Source organism: Mesocricetus auratus, unplaced genomic scaffold, assembly GCF_017639785.1.
Source record: "Mesocricetus auratus isolate SY011 unplaced genomic scaffold, BCM_Maur_2.0 Super-Scaffold_100004, whole genome shotgun sequence".
NCBI lineage: Eukaryota > Metazoa > Chordata > Mammalia > Rodentia > Cricetidae > Mesocricetus > Mesocricetus auratus.
The window spans coordinates 2,917,342-2,938,017 of NW_024429189.1; the positions used below are offsets into that span (position 1 = coordinate 2,917,342).

A 20,676-nucleotide genomic window follows, 5' to 3' on the forward strand; every position below is an offset into this window, starting at 1 on the left:
GAAGTACATGGTGAGACCCTGTCTTAGAAAAAAAGAAAGGAAGAGAAAAGAAGAGAAAAAAACCAAACCAAAATGCAGATAGCGTATTTAACATTATTAGTGTATGTTTATGTTCCTTTTCTTTTTTCTTGAGACAGGGACTCATGCATCCCAGGCTGGCCTCAGACTCACTATGTAGCCAAGGCAGACCTTGCACACTTACTTTTAATGATATGCATGTCTGTGTGATTATGTGTGTAAATGAGAGTACAAGTGCCTGCGGAGACTAGAGGCAGCAGATCCCCATAGCTGCAGTGAAGCAGGTGTGAGCCAGACGTGTACTGAGAACTGAACTTGGGCTTCCAACAAGAGCAGTATGTGCTCTCAACTGCTGGAAACATCTCTCTGGCCGCTGGGCTTGAACTCTTGATCCTCCTGCCTCCACTTCCTGAGCCTTGGGATTACAGGTTTGCCCCACCCTGCCAGGGACGCAGTGCTGGGGCTTGAACCCATGACCTCATTTGTGCCAGGCAAACTGAGCTTCCCATTCAGCCCAGCTGCTGCAGATCTCTAAGCACCAATGATGCTGAGAGTCTCTTGCTGACTTTTGGGAATGAGGGAGGTTTTTTTTAGTTTCCCAATGTCTTCATTTAGCTTATCTCCAAGGGAATAAACCTTCCCTAAGCTAAGGGGAACTCAGGAAGGATCCTGTGATACAAGGAGGGGCCTGCCCTTTCTGAAATGTCTTCCCTCATGTCCCACTTGTCACCTCCCGCCAGGGAGCACCAAAGTGGTTGGTAAAATGGACCCTAAGGTTGCCTGTTGCCCATGGCGGGTTCTAGCAAATCAATGGGGTTCAGTGATTTAGGGGGATGAAGCTGGTGTTGCGGAAAAGCTGTGGGGTGTACACAACTGTTACCAGAGCAAACACGCCTTCACCGGCTTCCTATGGAGAAGAGGGGAGACCAGGGCCTCCTCCCTTGCTCTGCTCAAAGGCATCCCGGGAAATGGCGTTTTAGAGCAGCGCAATCAATTGCGGGAGGTTTAACCGATGTGTGGGTGGAAGCAGAGTGGAACACAGGGAGTAAAGATCAAGTTCCCTGACGGATGCAGTGACAGCCGCGTCCCTGGCCCACCGAGGGACCAGCCTGGGTGCGTCTGCGAATTGTCCCGTCTCATGGCCATCTCTCAGTTACCCTGTGGCATGAAAGAGTCCCGTGCCTTGGTGATGGGGAACCTAAGGCTCACAGGCTTACGCTCACAGGCTTACGCTCACATGCCCACGTTAACAGCCAGCAAGGTACCAGCAGAGACTTGGACTTTGACTGGTAGCCTCCAGGGTCAGGCTCTGCAAGAGCTGAGGAGGGCTGAGGGCCTGAAGCTGAGGTCAGGGGTCAGTGGTGCTAACTGCAGGGTCTGGGGGTCAGGGAGGGGAAGGCACAGCAGTAAGACTTTGATGGGTGTCCAGAGGGTCGTGGCCAGTCCTGCTTTGGCTGATTTAAACCCTTGCTGTAAACCATACCTCCCACTGCCCTGAAAGCCAAGGGCTTTGATAAAAACCTCTGACATCTTTTAAATTGCAGCTTGGCCCTAAGGCTAAAGAGGAAAGAGGCCATTGATGCCAGACTCAGGATGCTTTGTTACAAGTGGGAAGCAGACCAACTATGGGAAATGGCTAAATTTGCAGGCTGAGAACCACAAGCCGGCTCTATAGTCCAGCTTGCCTCATGGCTGCCACCCTCACTGCTATATGAGCACAGCCATCAGGAGGAATGTGTGCACACCAAGCTGGGTTAGGGGATGGTCACACAGACCTCTGGTCTGTACTAGGCCTGGTCATTCCCTCCCATAGCTCTCTACCCTAGTTCCACCTGGGGTCAAATAAATATTCCAGGACCCGATCCGGCAGATGTGAGACAACCTCCAGACTTGTAGTTTTGGCAAGCAGTTATCAAAGCACCCTCGGTCAAGGTCAATGTAGTTTGAGCTATGTATTTACTAGGCTGGGTGGGTGTGGTAAGCAGCAAGCTGGGTCCTCCAAAGGGAACCAGGCCCAGGGGCCAGCCTTCTCAGGCTGCTATCACAGAGTACCCCAGGCTGGGCAGACTCAGTAACAGTTGTAGCTGGCACTGGAGGCTAGAAATTCAGTCTGCAGCGCATGCAGGTTTCAACGAGCACACCTTCTTACTGTGCCCAAATATAAGAAATATGGTGTGGGGGGCAGAAGCAGGGGGGTCCTTAGATGGCCATCCGCGTCATCACTGGAGCTCCTGTTCATGACCTCATCTAACCCCAATCACCTCCCCGAGGCCCTGCCTCCAATACCATCCCCCCCCCCCCCCCCCCCAGTGCTTTCACTGAGGCTTGAAGGGGCCCATCAGTCCTTGGCAACTTCTTTCTCAAGTTCAGTGCAAATCTGTCTCCTTCTGCCTCCCACCTCCTGGTTATATTTCTGGCTTCTGAAGCCCCCTGAATCCCTGGCTCCCCCTTGAACATGACAGCTTTGCAAATTTCCCAAGGCAGTTACTTTTTCCACAGCTGCCAGGTTCTTGACTGCTCTTGGGGGCAGAGCTCTGAGTGTGGAAAGCAGAGTCCTGCCTTGGAACAATAGGGGACCACCCAGACTGTGACCTCTGGCCTTCAGCAATGTCTTCTCTGCCTTTACCCCTTGCTGCAACTGTCGGCTGAAACTGTACTTCTACACATTTCTGAACACGCTGTGGTTGCAGATGCTTGTCTCACGCCCCGACTTCCCTGTGGGGAAAGCTCCCGCTGGAGCGCGCTCAGGAGAGGCTGCTGGATCTGTGTGTGACTTCATCGTCACAATAGGAGCAGCCACCCTGTCTCCGATGCCAGGGCCAGGTGCCGGGGGCCAAGTCATGAGCCTAACAGTGACCCCACAGGATGGATGGACCACGAGACACTGACTTTGTCTGTGAGAAACAGGCTCCTGGTCACACAGCTGGACAGTGATAGGGCCCAGGCTGGAAGTCAGCTGTCTGTCTCCGTGCTACATTCCTCCACACGGTATGCTAGCGCCGGGTTTCCTGCTGTGGAAGTGTGGCTGACGTGTAGCAGACCCTGAACAAGAGTTATAAATTGTTTAACTCAGGGGCCCCAGAACATCTGAATTTCACTCCGGGATGGCTCTACTTATTTCCCCTCAAATGCAAACTGATTGGGTACTTTCAAATCCCCGGGAAGGAGACCAGGGTACAGATCTTGGAGAAAATGAAATGCTTGCACTTGGAATTTAAGTTGAGGAGAGCAGATGGATTTTTCCAGTGTGTGGGTGTGGGATGCATGTGGGCGTCTTATCTGCATGTCTGGCCGTGCTCCTCATGCACGTCTGGTGCCCAGGAAGACCAGAAAGAGGGTGGAACTGGAAGTTGCAGACAGTTGTGAGGAGCCATATGGGTGCTGGGATTTGAACCTGGATCTTTAGGAAGAACAGGCAGTATTCTTAGGAGCTGAGCCATCTCTTCAGCTCAAGAAGATGAATTTTTAAGGGCTCTGCAGGTTCCTAATCCATTCATCCATCCATGCATGCGTGAACCCAGGCATCCATTCACCCATGCATTCATGTGTCCATCCATCTTCCCATACATGCATCTTTCCATCCATTTGTCCATCATCTGTCCTTTCGCAAACATTAGTTAGATGTCTACTGAACACACTTAGTGGCAAAGTTACCCTCAGCAGAGTCCCACCTGCCGACATTTCCTCAGGACACTGTCCAGAATATGGTGTTTACCTCCTTCCTACCTAGCTGAGACACTTGCTCTGATGTTCCTCCTTGTGATTTGACATTGTTAACATAATTGACCATGGAAAAGTTCTTCTTCAAAGACACCGGAAGAATGTCTTCCTGATCATCACTCCAGTATGAGAAGTAGTGACATCAAGCCTAATATCCCCAGGCTGAGGCACTGACCGTCTGAGTGTGGCCGTGGCTGCCCTAGAAGCATTGCAGGAGCTGCTCAACAGCCTATATGAATACTCAATGAGGTGTAGGAAGGTGCCATATGAGCAGGACAGCAAAGGACTTAATTTACAGTACAAAATCAAAGACTCTGTCAACCGAGGAACCGAGCGCTCAGATAACCACCCGAGAAAGCACTACCAAGGAAATTTCCAGAGAAAGTAATTAAGGAATCCCCATTGGCCAAATTCAGCAGCAAAATTTGGAGCTCTGCAGTTTGAAGCTCACCAGGGATCCAGTGTCTCCTCCCATTTGATCCTTTCTCAAAATGAATGGTTGTCTGGGAAGGGATCGGCTGTGAGCCTCCCTGGCTCTCCCTAGCACACCTCTCCAGCACTGCATGGGCCTGCATGCGTTGTCTTGTCAAAGACGCTATGGGCAATAAATAAGATGAGTGCTTTGTGAGATGGAGTGAGATGACTGCCCCTCTCATCTTTGAGGACTAACAAGAGCCAGTTAGTGTTTATGGAGTACCCGTGGTGTGAGTGGTTTTGAGAGGCAACACACTGTGCCCATGGGCCCTGACTTCGGGGTGACTCCACTGCCAGATTCTATCCTAACAAATGCTCTGTGTGCTTGGAGGTACTTTCATTGGTCAGAGAATCCAACCAGTGCTTAGGCAATTATTTCTATGAGTGGCGGCTTACAGGGACCAAGTAAGATTGTTGACCAATGATCATGCTCTTTCCCAAGGAGATGGTGCTGAGATAGCCCAATTCCCTGGGGGCTGTCCCACTTACAGAGGCCCTCAGAAAGGTCTCTTCCAGGCCATCTCCTGTCCTAACACCCTAACTTTCTTGAACTGACAGAGCTAAAGCCTTGCTATCACTGGTAAGCCAACATGACCTTCTATGTTCTGATATTCTGAAGGGGTGGGCAAGCTACAGCTGAATTTGGAGTGCCCACTGGGATATCCCACTGCTTGCTGGTTGGCTAAGCCCCCGTGTCTGGAGGCCTGGGGACACTCCCCCTCAAAAGAATAGAATCAACAGACTCCTACCCATGCGGCCTCTGAAAAGCGGGACACCCCCTCCACTTCTCAGAGACTCAGCTTGTCACTGTGTTTATTGACAGGCCCATTGAAAAGAGACCCCCCCTGCTGCTGTGAAGCTCTCCCTGTCTCCCATTCACTCCTTTCTCAGACAGTTTTTGAAAGACGAAAAGTCTGCACACACACACATACACACTCACACACAACCCACATTGGCTCCTGGGCCTGGCCCAGCTCGCAGAGGGAGAAGGGGTGTAGCCCGGTGAGCCGATTGCTGAGCCTCCTCACCTGGTCCCACAGTGCACCGCCTCCAATTAAATCAAAACGGTTTGTTTTTAATGGTCTTTTACGCTGACAAGTGGGCGATCATTTTGGGCCCACGAGCTGTCAGGGAGCTGAGGCAAATCCTCCGTTGATAATGCCCAATGCTTCCAATTAGGAGCTGCGGCCGATCCTGGCGCGCTAACGATTCCCCAGTCGCCCCCCAGGCCCCTTTGGCGCTGGCTGTTTCTTCTGCCTCCTCCACCGCAAATTACTGACACAAAACGGAAGGCCCCTCGTCTCCTCCGCCACGCCAGGCCCGGGCCCTGTTGGGTTTAATGAGCCGATGGAAGTTTCGTGGCTCCAGCGCTAAATTCTTTTCTTGTTTGACAGCTGCTCGGCTAAGGCGAGTGTTGACCTTATAAAAGATTTAGTGTTTCTCATTATTTTCTGTCAAGCTTCACAGTGATGGGTGGGTGGTTATCATTTGCATCCCAGGGTGTGTGTGCAAGCATGTATGCTAGTGTGTGTGTGTGTGTGTGTGTACGCGCGCATGAGTGTGTTAGATGGGGGGCTTGAGGTGGAGACAGAAATGGGGACAGAAAGGGACCTCTCTGTGTGTCATGTTTATCCCCCACTCAAGTGGCATCTTCCAGTGTGACATTCTTACTGGGCTGAGGTGTTTCAAAGAGCAGAGAAGATGCAAGGCCAAGATGATGGATGTTTCTGGGGTTCCCGTGGAGGGAGGCCATGGTGGAGGCATCAGAGAAAGTAGATGCTGGGTGGCAAGACCATGAGGATAGCTGGAGGATGTGCGCAGGACCACCTTGTGAGGGGACCTCAGTCTTTCCTCACAAGGGCATGGTCACAGCTTCTCCACCCCTGCTCCACAGTCTGCTCAAGACTGTGACAGGTTTGTGGTTGTTGTTGTTTGTTTGTTTGTTTGTTTGTTTTTGGTTTCTCTGTGGCTTTGGAGGCTGTCCTAGAACTAGCTTTTGTAGACCAGACTGGTCCCTAACTCACAGAGATCCACCTGCCTCTGCTTCCCGAGTGCTGGGATTAACGGCGTGCGCCACCACCCAGCTTGACTGTGACAGTTTTAGAGGCAGATATATATTTTTTAATGGCTCACAACACTTTCCTTTAAGAAATTTATGGAAGCATTCATTGGTCCTGATTTTATTCTGGCACCCATACCAACTAAGACTGTTCTGTAACTAACAAGGCTTGGGGAGTCCATATCCATGCCTTTGGCAAGCCCTGCTGGCCTCCTACTGCCTCTTGAATCATTATGTTCCATCCTGCCAAGGAGGGATGAGCACCCCGCCCGCCACACACAATGGCTGTCCCAGGGACAGGTGACTTGAAGCTACTTAAGGAGAGGTCTGCATCCGTTTTTGTTGCCTTGAGAGGGTGCTGTGAGGAGCCATTTAAATACATCTGTTAACTAGTTGTACTCCTAAATTCTTTCTTTTAATGTCCCATCAAGATGATTCTTCATGCAAAAGGAAATAAAATATAACTCACTACACCAGGGCTTTAATCCCAGTCCTTGGGGGTCAGAGGCAGGTGGATCTCTGTCAGTTTGAGGCCAGCCTGGTCTACAGAGCAAGTTCCAGGACAGCCAAGACTACATAGAGAAACACTGTCTTGAGAAAAGCAAAACAAAGAAAAAACAAAATAAAATAAAAAACCACAATATGTGTGTGTGTGTGTGTGTCTAAAAAAAAAACAGATAAACTGAACTTCACCAAAATTGAAAAAAAAATGTTATCATTCAAATATCACTAACAGGACAATGAAAGGAAAATTGGGCTTGGTAGTACACACCTGTGAATCCACACTGGAGGTCAGAAGTTCATGGTCATCCTTGACTATGTGGTGAGTTAAGGGCAGGTAAATCATGTCTTCCCTGAGACTTGCACCCATGGATAGATGAGGATATATGGCATCTCAATAATAAAGACATAAATGCCGCAAATTCAACAAGACCTGAACAAACACTGTCTGAAGATGCCATCCAGACTGCCAATCAGCACACAAGATTCCCAGCATCCCTGGCCAGTAGGGAGATGTGGGTCAGGGTCTCAATGAGCTGCCCTTGCACCCATAAGCATGGCTATAATGAATGAGGCAATATAAGTGCTGACAAGACAGGGAAGAAACCAGAGCAACCACGTGTTACAGGTAGAAATAAAAAAAAATGCCCCGCCCCACCTTGCAAAAATACTTAGGCAGTTTGCTAGACCCTTAAACAGAGTCCCATAGGGCACAGCAGTTATCTTCTTATGTATACCAAAGAGGTATAAAAAGATACAGTCACACAAAGACTTGTACACAGGGATTCCTAACAGCATCCATGATAGTAAATACATAGATCAGTAGATAATGGAAATAACACAAGCATCCATCTGTTAATACACAAGTAAAGGAAACACGGCCTGTCTATGCAAAGACGTATGACTCAACCATGAGAAATGAAGTATGTCCATCCTCCAACCTGGGCAGACTTTGAAAATTCATGCCAGGAGATAAAAACACCACCACTAATAACCACAGGTGGACAAACTTCAAACCATACCAGTCCATAGGGACAGGAAGCTGATGGTGACTGCAGAGGCTGGGGGGGGGGTGACTACTATTGGGCCAGGTGTGTCTTTGGGGGTGGGAAGAGAATAAGACTGGTTTATAACCTACAATAGGTCAAAATAATTGATTTCTACACTTGAACTGCTTGAATAGTCAGGTCTCTAGCCTCTCCCTCTTATGCATGTGTGTGCACATCTGTGAGGGGCTGTGCACACACGTGTGCACAGGTGCCCAGAGAGGGCAGAGGGCGTGTGCACAGGGGCCCGGAGAGGGCAGAGGGCGGCTATGGGTGTTGTTCCTCAGACACTGACTCCCTTTCTTTTCTTTTCTCATTGTTTCAAAGCAGCATCTCTCATTGGCCTAGAACCTGCACATTTGGCTAGATTTGCAAGCAAGTTCCAGGGATATACCTGTCTCTGCTTCCCCATTCCTTAGATCATAAGAACGTGTACCACTTTCTTAAAAAACAAAAATAAGGGTAACAACAACACAAACCCCAAAACTAAAACCATGGGTTTGGGGGAGTGAGCTGGAGTCTAAGCTATTTTCCAAGCCCTTCAAAAGTCTCTTGAAACAAACAGTTCCCTTGAGACTGAAGAGCAACTGTTGTGCAGACTCTATCCTGTGGAAGCCAGAGCAGGGTGTTGGTTGACCTGTGATTATAGGAGCCCGGTGTGCCCTCAGAGCTCACTTACATAGCAGGCCTCATGTGCCGGACTGGCAGCAGGACCTGACCTGAAAGTCCGAGGCAAGTCTAGACATAGACTGCTACTTGTGATCGAGGCTGTCAAAGTATTTATCTGCCAGCAACAGCTAACACCTTTGCTGTGCAATTTTGTTTTTATCTGCTGCAGACTGGCCTTAGCTAATCCTAGGCCTGGCAGCCTATCTCTGCCTCCCCAGTGCTGGGATTACAGGGGAGTGTTGCCACACCCAACTCATGTGTGGGTGCTGGGGATCGAATTCAAGTCTCATTGAATCCCCTCCTTGACTCCAGAGTCTCATTTGCAAAGGCACAATTGCCCAGGATTTCTCCTGGCCTGGAAAATCAGCAGACACCGAGACAGACCTGCCTTTCTGTTCTGACTTTGACACTTAGTGGCGGGACCTCTGCAGGCTGGTCCCTCTCTTCTGTGGAGTGAGGGTGGTCCTCTCTCAACCCACCTCCACTTGTGAGTCAAGACTAGTGTGGTTCAGAAGTAAACAGAGCCCTTGTCGGGAGGCAGGAAGCTTGCTTGCACAGCCTGGTCGGATGTTCTTTGAAACCTCAGCATGTGTCAGCAGGGAGGGTCGGATTCTATGTCCTTGCTCCATCTATTTTTGGAGCCAGTAGCAGAATAACAATTTAGGGGACCAGATGTCTCAGGAGAGATTGTTCTCCTCATTAATTACTTAAACCACAACCTGCTACATCACAGGGGAGGCTCTAGCCTGCTCGACACAGAGGTCTTGCCCAGACTAGTGTTCTGCTGGGGCCTCTGACCTCCAGCTGCCCTGAACTTGACAGAAATTACTGGCCTGGGACTGATCCATAATTTTCAAGTGCCTCTCATTAGAGCAGACAGCCCCTCAATCTTTACGGCAGGATCTCTCTCCCAGTCACCTGAGCAGTTGTCACTTAAAAAACTCAACTAAACCTTGGTGGCTGTCACCCCCCCCACCCCCAACCCCACCCGGAATTCTTCAACAGATTCTCTTTCTTTCTCTTTTCCTACTCTGGCTGTTTCCTTCAAGCCTCTGTTTGCCTTATTAGGCTTCAGACCTGTCCCTGGAAAACTTGGTATCCAATTGGAGTCTGTGTCTGGCTAAGGAGAGGAGCCAAGTGTCAGGGGGCCCAACAATGGGTATGGGTCAGAGCCTGGGAGTCTAGTGGGCTCAGTGGAAATGTTTGTGGGCTTGAGTTTTCCTGACCATTGTAAGCATGGGAGGGGCAGGCGCGCGCACACACACGCGCGCGCGCACACACACCACCACCACCACCACAAACCCACCACAGCCCCTTCGTCTCTGGCACAGTTGTCTAAGCAGCTGTAAGACAACATTTTGGTGCTTATGGCCAATCCTGCTTGCCCTGGTCCCCAGAGGAATCCCGCTGTGATTGCTCAAACTTCCCATCTGTAACAGAGGCTCAGCCTAAAAAAAATATGAAGTAGGCAGGAGAAGGAGAAAGCAAAATGCTATCTTCCCTTGACCTTGAGCAGGTGCATCCAGGCAGCTAAAGATCGTATGTACTTAGCTGACACTGCATGTCTTTATACGTCTTCCATTTTTCATATAAAAGTGAGGCTAGAGAGATGGCTTAGCCTTTAATAGCACTGGTTGCTCTTCCAGAGAACCTGGGTTCAATTCCCAGCACCCACATGGTGGCTCACAATTCTAATTCCAGGGATCTGATACTTTCTTCTGGCCTCTGCCAACCCTGAATGCACAGATACACATGTAATTTAAAAAAACCCATACACATAAACTAAAAATAGATCTTTAAATGGCATCATGCTTGTGTCCTAGTCTGTAGCCATTTTCTGTGATGATTTTCATACAACCTCGTGGCTCTGAAGTTTCTACAAGTTGATTCAGATAAATCTGGAAGGGGCTGTTCTATAGAGTCCTATCTACTGCAGTGGCTACTGGCCATGTGGACACCCAGCCTGTGCAGTGTGGGCGGAGACACTGGTGACTTGAATGCATGAGTTCATTTGATTTGGTTCACTGGGATTTAAGCAGCTGTATGGGTTGAGGGGTTGCGTACTGGAGAGACCCTCTGCAGCGTTCACTTAGGCAGATAGGGTATCTACTGCCTCAGTCTGTCAGGCTCCATTGACCTGATCCCCATGGGGGGGGGGTGCTCTGGGTTCCAGTGTTCATCCCATGTCACTATGAAGCTGCCTCATATAACTTTTTTTTTTTTTTTTGGTTTTTCGAGACAGTGTTTCTCTGTATTGTTTTGGAGGCTGTCCTGGAATCTCTCTGTAGACCAGGCTGGCCTTGAACTCACAGAGATCCGCCTGCCTCTGCCTCCCGAGTGCTGATATATAACTCTTAGTGGACACTCTGAAGAGTCTGTCTAGACTCACAGGGTGTGAACAAGTCCTACCATAGAGTCCCAACACCTCCCAAAGAGGCCCCAACTCACCAACCACTAGCAGAAGAAAGTTTGTGTGTGGGGGGCACACTTGCCTGTGTCTGTGTGTGCTCTTGTATGGAGGTCTGTGGCTTTTCACCTTATTTTTGAGATGTCTGTCCTTGAACCCAGAGCTCACCATTCCAGTTAGACTGATTGGCTAGTGAGCGCCATCACATCTGGCTTTCATGTGGCTGTTGGGAACCTGAATCCAGGTCCCCCTGCTTGGGCAGCAAGCACTCTACTGACTGCACCATCTGGTCAACCTCCCACGTTAGTTGTGATGAGGTCTCACTAGGTAGCATGGGCTGGTATCAAACCTTCGGTACGTCTCTGCTTCCCAGTTGCTGGGACTGCAGGTGGTATTCACTGCCACCAAGCAGCAAACATCCCTGTGTTTAATATCAGACACTGCTATTGCAGCTCCTCTTGCCATCTATCACATCCAAGTCCCATGTCCCCAGGTCCGCTGGCCACGGAGGCCTCTACTCCGGCAGCCTCTTGCTCATTTCTCCCGCCCGTTCTCCCATGGCCACAGGGAACACAGACCTTTCCCTGGCTAGATATTGGGGGCAGGGTTTAAAAGAGAATGACAAGGAGGAGAGGATGCAATTATAGTCTCAGAAAACATTTTCTGGAAGGAAATGGTACGTATGCTATAGTTGCGTAGCTTGGTCTTCTGACTGTGGGACTCCTAAAAGTGGGAGCAGGGGCTGTCTCTGACTCTGTTGCCTGCTTTGGGGACAGTTTCCTCCTCCCAGGTTGCCTCATCCAGTCTTAATAGGAGAGGAGGTGCTAGTCTCACTGCAACTCAATATATCATGGCTGGTGGCTATCCATGGGAGGCCCGTCCTCTTCTGAAGAGAAAGGGCGGAGGGGACAGAGGGGAAACAGTGATCGGGATGTAAAAGTGAAACAGAATGAATGAGTGAATGAATGAATGAATGAGGGGATGGTAAAAAATAGCCAGTTTACAAGAGGAGCTAAAAGAGATCTAGACAGGAATTACCGATGATGCTGGCGGGGTGCTGACAGTAGAAAAACATTCAGATGGCAGGATAGTTGTCCAAGCAGACAGCTGTAGGAACTGGGGCAAGGGTGACTGCTAAGTGCCAGAAGCAGGCAAAATGAAAACAGTGAAGCCAAGGGAAAAATTACGGAAACATCAACAGCACAAGGGAGGCAGGCACCCAGGGTGGAACCTGCTCCCCAGAGCCTGTGAGAAGAGTACAGTGGCCTGCAGGCGGAGCCCAGGGGAAGCAGGGACAGGCAGAGCCCAGGGGAAGCAGGACCTGGTGGAGCCCAGGGGAAGCAGGGGTAGGCGGAGCCCAGGGGAAGCAGGGGTAGGCGGAGCCCAGGGGAAGCAGGGGTAGGCGGAGCCCAGGGGAAGCAGGGGTAGGCGGAGCCCAGGGGAAGCAGGGCGCGGTGGAGACCAGAGAGCACAGGGAACCTGGCTCTGGTCCCAGCTCTCCCCAGGCTCACCGGAGACTCAGAAACCTGCTTTCTGCTTCTGGGCCAGGAGTTCTGCACCTGCAGAGTACGGTAGTCCCGAAGTCTCCACCAGCCCTAAATTTCTGAGACTCTTTTATTCGACTTAGCTGCACAGAACAAAGGCATTGCTTGTGAGGGGATGGTGACCCCTACACACACTGGGGACAAATCTGCCCTGGCGTCTGCCATCAGCTCCCTGCTTGGGCTCACTGATCCAGGCCACACGTGTTTGCTTTCATTTTCCTTAATTTGCCCAAATTCCTCCCACCTTAGACCTTAGGTTAACCCCTCCTGTCTGGGACATTTTTCTCCTTCCTTCCCCTGGCCGATGTTCGTCATCCTCTTTAGAGACCCTGCCTAACCCCTTAAAGTTAGATTCTCCTGTCTCCTGGTGTAAACTGTAATCAGCAATGTGTGCTTGGCAACTGTGCCCCTGGGCAGTGCAGGCAAGGCTTGTCCTGTCTTCCTCTATGCGCACTGTGCTGCAGACTCTCGGGTCCATCTCTGAACAAATGTTTAGATCTGTGTTGTACCCTGCCTTTAAGCAGGGCCACACCCTTGCTGACCATTTTGCCGCTCCCCATATTGCTAGCGAACCGTGGCAATGCTTCTTATTTACCTGCATTGACCTCAGAGTGGCTCAGAGCTCCACTCAGCAAAGCTGTCTCCTGCCAAAGCCATTACAGTTTCTTAGCTCCAGGCAGAGACAGACTGCAGATGGCTTAATTTAGAAGCATCTCAGAAGGAATTCCTGACTCCACTGTTCTTCATCATTGACCACACGGGGCCTCAGGGTCATGACCGTGCAGGGGCTCCCAGGCTGCTGCTTAATGGAATCCTCCAGGGTGACGAGTGGCTCTGTGTAAGGGGAGCCATTGAAAAAGACATGAGCTTAACCCTGAAGCCTACCTTGAGCCTCTGATCCTCCTGCCTCTGCCTCCCAGTGCTAGGATTTACAGGAGTGTGCCACCATGCCCAGTGTATACAATGTTAAGGGGAACCTCATGCATGCTAGGAAAGCACTCTACCAGCTCAGCCACACCCTTAGTCCCCCTTCTCTTTCTAGAGGCTTGTTTACTTGAGTTGGTTTCCGAGCCACCAGGCTGACCATTAAGTAGGTCCCTTGAGCCTCTCTCCTCAGGCGGGTCCAAGCCCAGGTGGTTTACATTAACTCTTCCTTCTGCTGACACTACTTCCCTTCTAGAGCCGACCTTCCCATCCCAATACTCCCAGATCCACCTTCACTAGCCACCTGAGGCCACACATTCCTCTCTTTATTGGGTCCACCCTGTTTAAACACTTCTCCAGGACCAGGTCTCATGCTGAAAGAAGGCCATGCCTTGAGGAATCCTGAGGATCCTATAACAAACCAAACCAAGCTCCAAAGGCAAGCTACGGACTTCTTCCAGAGGTTCCAGGGGAGGGCCCATCCTGCCTCTTCCTCTAGGCTCTGTGGCCCCTGGCATTTCTGGGCCAAGGTCCAGCATTACAAATTCTACTCCATCTAGGCCTCTGTGTCTTCTTGTCAGGCATGAGGAAACGGCTCAGCTAGGAAAGATAGTTTGCCTCAGACCTTCAGAACCTGTGTATAAAAGCCAGGTGATAGTAAGCAGGTAGAGACGAGCAGACCCCTGGAAGCTGGAGTCAGCTGGCCTGGCCTCTATGGGGGAACTTCCAGGGCAGTGACACCCTGCATCAAACAAAACGCGGGAAGCACCTAAGCACCCACACTCAGGCAATCCTGTCACCTCCATCTCCACCCTCACACCACACGTGCACCTGTACCCACAGGAACATCACATACACACACACACACACACACACACACACACCATATACACCTGTACCCACAGGAACATCACATACACACACACACACACACACACACACCATATACACCTGTACCCACAGGAACATCACACACACACACACACACACACACACACACACACACTGTAAAAACCAACCAGCAAACAGAAATACTATTCTGGGCTGGGGAGATAGATGTCTCAGTGGCTAAATTACTTGCTCAACAAGCCTGAGTACCACGTTTGAATCCTTGGACACACATGAAGAAGCCAGGTGTGGCATCAGGTACTTGACATCCCGTTGCTGAGGAGGTGGAGACAGGTGGGTCCCCCGAGCTCCCTAGACAGCCCGCCTAGCTGAAACGGTGAGCTCCAGGGTCAGTGAGAGAGCCTGTCTCAAGAACTATGTTGGAGCACAATTGGGGAAGCCATCTCCTGTCATGGCTGGCTTTGAACTCTATCCTCCTGACACTGCCACCTGAGTGCTGGGGTTAGATGTGCCCAGCCACGCCTACTTTTTTTTTCTTTCAAAAATATCTTTTATTTTCCGGTGTTATAAAGTCACATGTGGCTTTATTATTGTGTGTATGTGTGTGATGGAGATGAGTGGAGGCCAACTTTGTGAGGCTGGTTCTCTCCTCTCACCTCTCTGCGGGGACCCAGGTTGGAACTCAGGTCACCAGGCTCGGCGGCAAGTGCCTTTACCCCTTACCCATCTCAGCATCCATATGTATTTATTTTAAAACACAGATCAGGCGTCGGAGAGATGGCTCAGCGGGTGAGAGCAATTGCTGCAGGGCTGGAGAGATGGCTCGGTGATTAAAGAGGACCCAAGGTCAATTCCCAGAACCCACACGGCAGCTCTATAACTCCAGTTCCAGGGGATCCAGCGCCCTCTTCTGATGGCTAAGGGCGCCAGGCACATGCATGTTGTGCACAGATATACATGTAGGCAACCCCCCCACATAAATAAGTACTAATTTAAACATGTAAAAGTACTTGCTGCTCTTGCAGAGGGCCAGGCTTCAATTCCCAGCACCCACATGGCAGCTCACAGCTGCCTATAGCTTGAGTTCAAGGGGATCTGACGCCCTCTTCTGGCCTCCATAGGTACCACATGCACATGATGCACATCCATGCAAGCAAGGCACTCATAAAATAAGAGTAAATAAATATTTAACATTAATAATAATTAAACAAGGGTTCATTAATTTTCCCAGCTGGCTTCAGGTCTGTACTCCTTCTAGCTCAGTTTGCCCAACAGCTGGGATTTCCTTCTTGGTAGAAGGAAAATTATTTTTACAGTGACATTATAACATTTCCATATAACAACATGGAAAGTTATTTTGCATAATGTTAAGCAGTTTGTAAAACTGTGCATAAGTTATTACTATTATGGAAACACACTTAGGAATAAAATGCTTATATTTTAAAGGGCAAAATGGACTGATAACAGTCACTAGGGACAGAGCTCCTAAAGGCTGGGGGACCTAAGAATGAGCCACAGGATGACCCCTCAGCTCTCCTGAGATGCTTAGCTGTCTTTCGGAAGCGAAGGGTTTCTCTGCCATCAGTTCCTTGGCCCCGGCTCTGCTCCGAGGACTGGTTTCCTTGAATGTTGGGCATCAAGCCAGAGCCTCCCACGACATTCTTTCTTCTCCTTCCTTCTGTCTGGTATTTCATCCTCCTTCCCTCACGCACCATTTGCCGCACGAAGGCTGTGAGATGATCCTGAGGACATGACTCAGTGGGTAAAGCGCCTGTGGCCAAGCATGCGGACCAGAGCCAGCCACCGTGGGGTGGTGCACGGGTGTCACCCGAGCCTCTGGCGGGGGGGGCTTCAGAAGCAGGCAGACCCCTGCTCTAGATAATTGGTGAGCTCTAGGTGCAGTGGCAGGCCGTGTCTCTTGTCACAAAAAATAAGGTGGCGGGGCTGGAGAGGGAGAGATGACTCAGCAGTTAAGAGAGCTTGCTGTTCTTTAAGAGATCCAAGTTCAATTCCCAGCAACTCACAGTTACCTGTAACTCCAGATCCAGGGGATCCGACAAACTCCTCTGGCTTCTGCAAGCACCAGCCCGTAGTGGAACACACACACACACACACACACACACACACACACACACACACACACACACACACACACACACGAGGAGACGGACGGACAGACAGAAACAGAGATAGAGAGAGAGAGAGAGAGAGACTTCTAATCCAGACACACACCTACCTGGCCTGGGTCCTTGATGAGGACCTCATGTCTGAGGCCCTGCATTAGCCTGACACCACAAGTGCTCCTGACAGAACAAAGCCATGTTGGCCTTCTACTCCAGCCACTCCATCCCATCTTGAACTTGAGAAGTAACTGAGCTGGGGAGGTGGGAACACCCTCACTTTGCCTAGGAAAGCCCTGCACATCCTTCCAGCTCCACCAAGTCGTCTCTCCAGGCCCTCTCCTCTGAGCTCACCAAGCCTCGGGTTCAGGCTGTTATCGCTGCATTCACCTGGAAGTTGTTGGGAGACACTTGCTCCCCCGCAGGGCCGTCAGTTCCAGAAGGGCAGACCTGAGTGTGTCTGCCCCAGAGCTGTGCTCTACAGACTCGGATGTGTGAAAGAGGGAGAAAACACGCGGATGGACGTTATCAGTGGACAGCTGGAGCCTACTCTTCCTGCCCTGGGGGTATCCCAAGGAGGAATGCCAGGTTGGGGATGCTGCACCCCTGGGTGGGGTCTCCCTGCATTTGAACTAACTAGTCCAAGGGCAGCTGCCACTGCTTCTGGAGAGGGGAGAGCAAGCTGAGCAGCTGATGGCCTAAAATCCTGCGTCTTTTTGGTTGTAGATTTAAATTATATTTTTTATTTCAACTCATTATTATTTTTGTTTGTTTGTTTTTGTTTTCAAGACAGGGTTTCTCTGTGCAGCCCCGGCTGTCCTGGAACTCACTCTGTAGACCAAGGTGGCCTCAAACTCCCAGAGATTCACCTGCCTCTGTTTCCTGACTGCTGGGATTAAAGGCATGGGCCACCATCACCTGGCTAAATGTTTTGTTTTTATGTGTATGAGTGTTTGCCTGCATGTATGCCTATGCAGCACATGAGTGCCTGGAATCCAAGAAGGCCAGAAGAGGGTGTTGGATTCCCTAGGATTGGAGTTACAATTGTAAACTAACATGTGGTGCTGGGAACTGAACTCAGGACCTAGCAAGAGCAGCCAGTACTCTTAACTACTCAGCCCTCTCTTCAGTGCCTCCTTCCCTTTTAAAGTTTTGCACTTTGTGTGCTGGTTATGAACCCAGGGCCTTGCAATCAAGCCAACACTCTGCCTGAGTTACTTCCCAGTGTCCCATGACGGGGTCTTAAGTACAGAAATTGTCACTTTGGGAATTTGTCTCCCTCCTACATTTTGTTTTGTTTTGCTTTGCTCTGAGACCACACACCATGTCATGTAGCCCAGGCTAGCTTTAAACTCATTGTGTAGCTGAAGGTGATCTTGAAACGCTAGGCAGGTACTGAACCTCATGCCCAGTGCTCCCTCATGCTTCTGTTTGCCGTTTTTCTGCTGCACTGCAAGGCAACATGTCCTGTGCTCTGGCTCTGGCACTCTTGGGAGTCTTGTTGGACACATAGAAGAGGACAAATTAGACTGTCCTCTTGGGGAAAGAATGATCTGTGTGTGTGAGAGAGAGAGAGAGAGAGAGAGAGAGAGAGAGAGAGAGAGAGAGAGAGAGAGAGAGAGAGAGAGAGAGAGAGAATAGTGCATCTGTGGAGGAGCTTGCTGGAGCCAATTCTCATCTCCCATTCTGTGCCTCCTTGGGGTGGAATGCAGGCTTGCTTGGCAGCAAGTGTCTTTACTCCCTGAGCCTCTCTGGCCCTTTTTGGAGCAGTGTTTTAAATGGTAGAAAGTCACCAGGTGAAGGTTGCCGGGCCCTAGTGAATGTCAGCTCCAGTCACTGTTGGGTGACATCTATTAGACATATATCCTCCCTAGCAATGAGCTAGAAAGAACCTAAGAGCTACCACCTGGCAGCCACTGTCCCTGGTACCTGTGCCCTGTCTCCTTCAGGCCCAGAGCTAGGGCTGGTACTGTCCTGCCCTCCCCGGTCACAGCTACTTTCATTATTGCTCTGGGCTGAGGCTTGGGAGGGATGTGGGAGCACAGGACCCTCTCAGTTGACTGAGCCTGAAGCACCTGTCATTCCCTCTGTCCACAGGTGGGTCCCCATCTTGCTACATTCCCCACCGAGGCTGATCGCCAGCGAGCTCTTAAGGCCCACCAGGAAGAGTACGCCGTGCGCCAGGGAACCCTGAGGATGGGCAACTACACCCACCCCTAGCCTTCCCTACAGAGGGAGCCTTCTTGATGCAGTAGAAAAATCCCCCAAAGAATTCATTTCTCACCCCCAAACTCCAGGAAGACACTCCCATATTCTGACACAGCTCTTTGACACAGGGACCTCAGATTCTTAGGTTACTTATTTTTTATAAGAACCCCGAGCCCCCATCCTTTCTGTCTTGTCTTTCCCCATTTCCCTCTGCCTAGGGAGCCACCATACTCCTCCTGACTCTCCTCCTCACTCTCCTCTCCTCTTTTCCCCTTCCTCATTCCATTGTGACCCCCTCCTCCTTTTCCAGGAGACCCACTCTGCCTCTTTACAAGCCTTACTTTACAAGATAAACCAAAATTACAAGGAAGTATTAAAATAAATAAATAAATTCAGGCTATGAGTCAATTTCACAGTCCTGTCTACCAGGTACCAAGAACAACCTGTGTATTTCCTACAGAAAGAGTGACCCCCCGCAGGCTTTGAAAGCCCTCATTTCATATTCCAAACATGAGTTTTAATTGCCCTTCTGGGGATGTCTGGGGTCTCGACATGGCGCGATTCTCTCTCTGGGACCCCCGACAGCAGGAAGAGCCTGTGTTCATTACTCAGGGCCAGCCCCCACCTTTAGTGCTATGGACCTGTCAATCACACAGACCAGCATGGTCTTAAGACTACCTGGATGTCGCTCACCCTTCCAAAGGAGAGCACCTTGTGTATGGGGGGGGGGGCGGGGAGGGGATGTACTGGGGGACTCCAGGGGTGGAATATCTTGGTATCAGAATCCCATCTTTCCCCAGTGTCTTTGGCTTCTCCCCACAAATACAAACGAATTTATTTTAAATATAAAAGATGACTTGCCCTCTTCGCCTTAAACCTTTATTTGAAAGCAAACTGCAAAGGGAAGGGAACTAACTTCGGATATGGATGTTGCTACACAGAGACTTTCAAGGCATGCCAACCTCTACACCAAGCCCACAGATCCCTCCCTCAGACAGGCCAGGTTTTGAGGTGCTAAGAGCCTGTTATAGTCGGTGTTGTATTGCTGGGAAGAGACACCATGACCTGTCCTGGTACTTTATCTATAGACCAGGCTGGCTTCAAACTCACAGAGATCTGCCTGCCTCTGCCTCGGAGTGCTGGGATTAAAGGCCCACAACAACTCTTATAAAGGGAAATATTTAATTGGGGTTGGCTTACAGTTCAGGAGTTCAGCCCACTGATGACATGGCGGGAACCATGGTGGCATGCAGGCAGACATGGTGCTGGAGATGTAGCTAAGAGTTCTATATCCGAATCTGCAGGCAGCAGGAAGAAAGACACTGAGTGTGACTTGAGTACTTGAAACCCCGAAACCCACCCCCAGTGACACATTTCTTCCAAGGCCACACCTCCTAATATTTGCCAAGTAGCACCACTCCTTAGTGACCAAGCATTCTAATCTATGAGCCATTCCCACTCACCCTTCCCCCAGCCCCAGGCAACTGGGAGTTCTCAGGACTCACTGCTTCCTCCTCTGTCTTCACACGCCATCAGTGACACCAGGCACCCAGCTGTAAGGCTCAGACTTCGCTTTGCTCGGGTCCCTTCATCTCTCATGTCTAATGCACCGAGAGATTCTGGGGTGTAGGACAGTTGGGACAGTGCTTGTTCAGCTTGGGATAAAAGTCCTGAAGTCCATCCCCAGCTTGGGATAAAAGTCCTGAAGTCCATCCCCAGCTTGGGATAAAAGTCCTGAAGTCCATCCCCAGCTTGGGATAAAATGGGTATAGAGGCACACACCTGTAATCCCAGCTCTCGGGACACAGAGGCATGAGAATCAAAGTCACATAGTAAATTCAAGGCCAACCTGGGCTATTTGGAACAAGGTCTTAGAAAAAGAGAAGAAGCTGGGAGGTGGTGGCGCACGCCTTTAATCCCAGCACTTGGGAGGCAGAGGCAGGAGGATCCTGTGAGCTCGAGGTCAGCCTGGTCTACAGAGTGAGTTCCAGGATAGCTGGGGCTACACAGAGAAACCCTGTCTCAAAACAAAAACACTCCCTGTTAGTACTCAGGCATCTGTACTGGCCTGCCTTGATGTTCTGACAGGACACATCCTCAGCTGCAGCCGCTAGGAGCACCCCCTGAGCACAATCAC

The 20,676-nt window shown here is 50.3% G+C and overlaps 1 protein-coding gene across 1 annotated transcript in view; it reads left to right on the forward strand.

The window, feature by feature from the left end:
- Cfap77 (cilia and flagella associated protein 77) overlaps positions 1-18,934 on the forward strand; it is a 120,969-nt gene extending 102,035 nt beyond the window's left edge. Inside the window, exon 6 of the mRNA XM_005085431.4 lies at positions 18,429-18,934. Within this exon, the coding sequence (XP_005085488.1) occupies positions 18,429-18,551 (123 nt within the window). The 3' untranslated portion in view covers positions 18,552-18,934. The remainder of the gene's footprint in view (positions 1-18,428) is intronic.
- The last annotated feature ends 1,742 nt before the right edge of the window (positions 18,935-20,676 follow it).